Raw genomic sequence first — 7,651 nt, 5'->3', positions numbered from 1 at the left:
TATAAAATTATTATATTCCCACGGATTATTCAAATAATAATTCCATGCAAAGCAATTACATGTATATTTCTTGTAAAAAAAATATATATTTCCGCTGTTTATTAGAATAATAATTTCATGCAAAGCAGTTGCATATAGATCTCTGTAAGCTATAATCAATACCATTTACAGAACTGAGATGGAATGAATAAGCTATGCAACAACTGCTCGAGGGACGTGGAGAGACTAGTAGTTATACGTCGGGAAAAAAATTATATATATATATATATATATATATATATATATATATATATATATATATATATATATATATATATATATATATATATATATGCATATATATATATAAATATATATATATATATATATACATATATATATATATATATATATATATATATATATATATATATATATATATATATATATATATATATATTTTTTTTCCCGACGTATAACTACTAGTCTCTCCACGTCCCTCGAGCAGTTGGTAGACGGGTAGTAACTAGGAAAGGGGGAGGGGGTAGGAAGGGTTACATCTGTGTGTGTGTACGCGTGTACATATGCATGTGTTCATACCTATCTAAATATTTAGCGGCCATTTTGTCGGGTTGCATACACTAGTTTGGAATAAAAGACACGCTTCCTCGAACGATGCCTGATATGAGTTTACCAACTCGATTTTGAATAAAAAATTAATGGTGTAAAAGTGGGATTAATTATTCCCAAGCAGACTGATCAATGCAGAGTAATTAAGTGATTGCACGGCAATATCTTACTAACCCGAGATCACCCAATTTTACGGACATATTCATTTTGAAATTTAGAGGATATGAAAGTGGGTCATACGTTTGGCCACATCTGACACAAATATTTATGCAGATTATTTTTCCAGGTGATTTTCTCTCCTAATCTCTTTTAATTAAAATTAATTACAGTCCGTGAGTGACAATTTGGAATTAGTATTTCATTAAAATCGCTTTTATATGTAGGCAGTAGTATCCATGATAAATATTTATTATGTGTTTTTAATGATATTCAAGTTGTTTCATGTGGCCTTTGTATCATAGGCTTTTAAATTATGAAAGAAACAAAATATATTGTGTTTAGAATTGTTTTTTTACACCGATTCTGTTACTTTTGTAGACAATGCAAACATATGCCTCCTTTTTCATCAATATAAGGAAATAATAATAATAATAATAATAATAATAATAATAATAATAATAATAATAGTAATAATGATAATGATAATAATAATAATAGGGAATGATTTACTGATATCTCATTCTTACTTCTTCTTGTTCTCTTTATTATTATAGTTATCATCATCATTATCATTAACATCATTTTTTTAAAGTAAGTGGCAACCATAGATAGAAAAGCAGAACGCGCCTAAGAACTCAAATATTGAATACAACTTAGTGTGGAAAATAAATGGAGTAATAGAAAATATTCAAACAAATAAAGACATAAAACAATATTAAATACTTTAACAACAAATAAACTATGAAACGACGCTTTTATCATACAATATGTATAACAGTGATATTCGCAATAAAAAATAAATGTTTAAATGTACAGACAAAGAATACATGAATAATATTATGCGCTTCCAGAATAGAGGATGTTAACAGAGAATTCTTATGTCAGCGCCTGAGGAAATGTTCTGATGTCTAATTCCATCCTTGCATGGATGGTTGATTGAGATTATGTAGTTTAAAAGCGTTTTGCAATATCATGGTTAGTTTGCAAATGCTAATTGTGAACTGAGAAAAGAAACTGCTGAGACTAGTGAAATAGTTTTTTGTTATATGCATATATATATATATATATATATATATATATATATATATATATATATATATATATATATATATATATATATATATATATATATGCATATAACATAAAAATATTTCACTAGTCTCAGCAGTTTCTCTTCTCAGTTCACAATTAGCATTTGCAAACTAGCCATGATATATATATATATATATATATATATATATATATATATATATATATATATATATATATATATATATATATACATTTCCTATTAAATATGATAGATAACTGAAAATATTAAATAAACTTCAAAAAATAAAAAATCCTCCCATTCCCCAGCCCCGACAAAAAATAAAAGGGTGAAATCTGTGTGCGTATGCATGTGTGTGTGTAAACGTACCTCGCAATGAACGAATGACTAAATGTCAGGACGAACACAGATAGGAGGAGACTACTGAAGCTGGTATTCGTTAGTGAAATGCAATAATTGATTATGAGTGAAGGATGAAGATGTAACTGACGTTACATGGTCGCTTGTGAGGAGGAGCACTCCTTTAAAACTATTACGACTGAAATGTCAATATAGAATTTATGCATTTGAAGGTAAAGGTAAAGGTGTCTGGTTTCAGTTCCAGTTTCATCAGAATAAATGATCACTAGAACGTCAGCCAGGCAAACCCCCCTCCCACCCCCTGTCGTGCCTAACCACAGCAGTGGCCTCCACAGTAAACAGCTTAAATTCACGGTCCCGGGGTGGGGGTGGGGTGGGGAGGGGGCGTGGGGTGGTCGATTTGCTGTTAAGCAAATGCTAGGCAAACACGTTACCATTGTACTAGCCAGGACCACATTGGGGTGGAAAAAAATCCTCTAGAGATGCGAAGCCTATTTATTTACCGTGCCAGGAATGATAACAATATTGTAATCAAGAAAAGCAAATATCTCTCAGATAAGGAAAAGTGATATCTAAACTTAATATTTCTAGTATTATGAAGTAATTATCATCATCATCATCATCATCTCCTCCAACGCCTATTGATGCAAAGGGCCTCGGTTAGATTTCGCCATTCGTCTCTCTTTTGCGCTTTTAAATCATCTCCTACTTCACGCTTCATAGTCCTCAGCCATTCAGGCCTGGGTCTTCCAACTCTTTTAGTGCCTTGTGAATCCCAGTTGAAAGTTTGGTGAACTAATCTCTCTCGGAGAGTACAAAAAGGATGCCCAAATACTCTCCATGTACCCCTCACTATGATCTCATCCACATATGGTTCTTGAGTATTCTCTCTAATAGTTTCCTTTGTAATCCTACCCTGCTATTTAATTCCCAGTATTATTCTGAGAGCTTTGTTCTCAAATGTACTAAGTCTGTTGGATATTGTTTCATTGTCATACCACGACTCATGTCCATACAGTAATACCGATCTCACTAAACTGATATATAGATTGATATCTATATGTAATTTCAGGATACATGATTTCAAAATTTTACTTTCCTAGCCACCGTCTGATTTACTTTTTTTCAATCTTTCATTAAACTCAAACTCTAAAGAACTTGTACTTGATATCATAGTTACTAAATATTTAAATGATTCTATCTCATTAATCCCTTCTCCTTCCAATGATATTTCATCTTCAATTACATATTCTGTTTTCATCATCTTTGTCTTTCTTCTATTTATCTTGAGTCTAACCTCATGTGATATTTCATGAACTCTGGTAAGCAAGCATTTTAAGTCCTGTGGTGTTCTGATAATAAGGACAGCGTGACCAGCATACTCTAGGTCAGCTATTTTCTTGTTAGAATTCCAGTCCAATCCTTCTCCATCACCAACTGTTCTATGCATTACAAAATTCACGAGGCGAATAAACAAAATAGGAGACAACACATTCCCTTGGCGTACGAATATCTCAATGTTCTTATTCAGGATGATAGAATATAAATTTCAAACCAATGAATTGCTAATGTATTATTTACTCGTGGATATTTCAACCGATGTATTATTAATGTATTATTAACTCGTGTATATTCCAACCGATGAATTAGTAATGTATTATTAATCGTGTATATTCCAACCGATGATTTACTAATGTATTATTTACTATTTTATATTACAGGCGCAAGATTTCATCAGCAGGAGCTGGAATGAAGCTGAAGCCTTATTCCCAAGAGGATGCCTAAACGACGCCTATCTGCCTCCATCCAGGCTACTGCCATTTGCCTTACTTCCTTACATGGAAGAACTACCCAGATCGTATGGTCTAATGCAGCACTGTTTGGTATCACTAGAAAATCTTATTTTGGATCAGATCCGCGTAAGGGAATACAAGTTTATCCGCCAACTAAACGATATTTTCAGGAGCGTGGTGCAGATTTTGGATTACCTGAAAAGTTACATGGAAATCAACACCTGTGTGGTAGACGATGCTAAGACGAGAAGTCTGACTTCGATGGTTTATGAAGATGCCGATTTTAATGATCGGAAGAAAAGAGCCTTTGTTATTCTAAGGGATGTTAGGGCATCCTTTGAGTATCTTAGGGAAACTTACAATCCAATCCCCTGACCAGATAAAGGTTTCATTATGCTGATATTTATTCCACTCGTTTGCTCTTTATTTTCTAACCTCTGGATGTGGAAGGTTTATCTTTACATCTCGTTGACGTCAGCTTGAAAACTGTGAATTAAGTTAAGCTCTAGATCCTAATGTCCGTTAAAAGATCCAAAATGATGAAAATTCTTGCCTTTAATGTAAAGTGGGTGGGGAGTGATTTTTCCTGTTATATTCAAAGCATTGAGACAACACATTACACTGGTAATAGATTTCATTCCACCTTTCCCGTTTGTTTTCCATCTTATACCACCTTAAACTGAAAAACTCTTCTCTTATTTTGATTAAACAGTAGGATTATCTAGATTAGCTTAAGAGATAAATCTCAGTTCCAAACTTCATGAAACTCTCTCACGAAAAAACAAAATTTTAAGACTGATTCTGATTTTTCTCAAGCGAGAGGAATTCATATTACAAATGAGAGGGCTAATCATTCTCGTTCCTTCGTTCTAGAAATATGAATTTTTTTTCTTTTAAAACAAAGAAATAAGTCTTCTGATCTAATTACCATGAAACGTGAGAAATGCTTAGATGGAAAAGAAAAAGGAAACTAATTATTCAACCATCAGAAATTGGAAGAAAGTTTAAGGCAGATTAAAAATAATACGATATTCTTTACTTTATTTAAAATGAAAATACGAAACAGGATTGTAGAAATAATACCCATTGATAAATTCTAAGATATTCAAGCTTTGTTCTTAAATGATTTAATTCCTAATTTTATCGAAAGATGTGAGAAATCAAAATCAAAACATTGTTTTCTAGACTTGGGGAGTACCGAGGCCTTTGTACTTTGATTTTCCACTGTCTTGGGGTAGATTTATCTTGCCTGAGTGTACACTTGGGCACACTTTTCTATCTTATTTCTCTTCCTCTGATTTTTTCAAGTTCTTATTATTCATATATGAAAAATCTAATTTAATGTTGTTACTGTTCTTAAAATATTTCATTTTAATTGTTCATAACTTCTCTTGTAGTTTATTTATTTCCATATTTCCTTTCCTCACTGGGCATTTGTTCCTGTTGGAGCCCTTGGGCTTAAAGCACCCTGCTTATCCAACAAGGTCTGTAGTTTAGCTAATAATAATAATAATAATAATGATAATAATAATAATAATAATAATAATAATAATAATATTACTACTACTACTACTAATAATAATAATAATAATATACAAAAACTATTTATGTAAGATAAACCTACAAGAAAGAATAATAACTCCGTTATGATTTTTTATCAAGTTCAATAAAATGAGTAATATTATTTATCATGCTTGAAGAGGAGGCTTATAAGCAATGATAATTTAAATGGAACCTTCCAAAAGAAGATGAGGAACATTTAGCTCTTACTAAAGTGTATTCAGTCTGCAAGACAATATATGTTCCATTTCTGTAAAATTCTAGAAGAAAAAACAAATAGAAGCTATTAAAGCGACACTTGCAATCTCCTGACACAAAATAGAAAATATATTTAGCATCTCTCACTGAAATACGTAATCACAAGGATGATCCTACTTTTCATGAAACTTCAAGGGATTATAAAATCAAGCCATCGTACTCTAAGGGAATAAGCTTCATGAACTAAACAAAAAGAAATAAAAAAAATACACACAAAATTACTGGGGAAATGTCATCTGTACTTAACATTTTTATATGATTTACTATATCTATTTTTAGAATATCAGGAAAAAAGTAGTATTCTATTATCATTCTGTATTTGAAAGTATGGAGACAGCAAGGAACACAATTATTATTAGGATGTCTTAGAGGGAAGGAATTTAATTACCTTTCAAGATCAAACGAGTGATGTTATCCCTCAGTCTTCGAAGCTTCTTTGAACTCCAACGAATAGCAAAGAAATGAAATATTACCGAGTCAAGAATCATTTTTCCGAATCACATTTTTTCCAGAGTTTTCAAAGGTAACGATTTTATGTGATATGTGAGCATTTTGAAATGTTGATTAAGTATTCTTAACGTTTCTATTTATAGTACACTTCTACTTTTTTTTTATTCTCTTTGCATTTAACAGGAAACATTTAACGCTTCATTAGTATTAAAGTAAAAAAGGCAAGAGACTAAAAACTTATCAGAAAAAAATACAACGAAGAAAATCTTATTTTTTTTTCCTGAATATTTTAAAGTTACTGACAGAAAGTAGACATTACGCCTTCAGAAAATAATAAAGAAATGATCAGTAAGATAATGAAAATTACAAGTCTTAGAGGAGTCGAGAATACTGAGGTTATCACTACATTGTTGAAACATATATAAAAACTATTAAACTTTTTCTTTCCCTCCGTTATCCCTACATTAAGGGGTCAGTTGCCCGATGCGTCCTCTGCAATGCCTTTTATCAGAGTACTGAATATACGTATAGATGACGAGATAAGGCGAAGGATGATATGGAGAGAGGAGATTTGGAGGGCAAGGATGCCTTTGTTAGATAAATTGACTGATTGATTTGATGCCAGAAAACCTCAAATCAATCAACCAATCTATCCATCAAAGGTATCCTCTTCCACCAAAGCTCTTCTCTCCATATCATCCTTCACCTTATTTCACCATCCAATTATCATCCTACCTCTCGATCTTCCCCCCTTAAAAGATCCCTCTCGAGCCCTTCTCACTCCATTCTCACCCTCCATCCTCATCACGTGCCCACACCATAAAAGTAATGACGCTCTTATCACCTCTGTAATCTTTACTAAGCTTCTCATTTTTCTTAGTTCATAATTTTCAGATCATCTAGCAGTGATATTCCCATAACCCACCTTAGCATTCTCAGCTCTGTTCACTCAAGCTTTGCTTTGTTTTTCATTAACATATTACAAATATTTGAAACTTAATATCAGGATTATTCCGGCAGGTTTTTTTTTTTTTTTTTTAGGAGAGAAATCTTATCATTCATTTCTTATTGGTAAAAGCCGAAAACATATAAGACCATACTTGAGTAAAGAAAGAATAAAGCGAGGAGAATTTTAACACTTGAGCATGGTTAAACGTTTGATGAACTAATCTCTCTTGGGGAGTGCAAAGAGCATGCCCAAACCATCTCCATCTACCCCTCTCCATGATCTCGTCCACATATGACACTCAAGTAATCTTTCGTGTAGTTTCATTTTTAATATTGTCCTACCTTTTAATACAGTATGTATATATGTATATATATATATATATATATATATATATATATATATATATATATATATATATAGCCTATATATATAATTGTTTACATATGTATATATATATATATA

At 31.8% G+C, this 7,651-nt stretch overlaps 1 protein-coding gene across 1 annotated transcript in view; it reads left to right on the top strand.

Annotated features, from left to right (window-relative positions):
* The window catches only part of LOC137622366 (uncharacterized), an 8,427-nt gene extending 3,257 nt beyond the window's left edge, over positions 1 to 5,170 (top strand). The window contains exon 3 of the mRNA XM_068352963.1: positions 3,901 to 5,170. Within this exon, the coding sequence (XP_068209064.1) occupies positions 3,901 to 4,347 (447 nt within the window). The 3' untranslated portion in view covers positions 4,348 to 5,170. The remainder of the gene's footprint in view (positions 1 to 3,900) is intronic.
* The last annotated feature ends 2,481 nt before the right edge of the window (positions 5,171 to 7,651 follow it).

The sequence above is a fragment of the Palaemon carinicauda genome, chromosome 2 (assembly GCF_036898095.1).
Source record: "Palaemon carinicauda isolate YSFRI2023 chromosome 2, ASM3689809v2, whole genome shotgun sequence".
Lineage (NCBI taxonomy): Eukaryota > Metazoa > Arthropoda > Malacostraca > Decapoda > Palaemonidae > Palaemon > Palaemon carinicauda.
The sequence above is the reverse complement of the archived record's forward strand: the minus strand, read 5'-3'. Positions and strand labels throughout refer to the sequence as shown.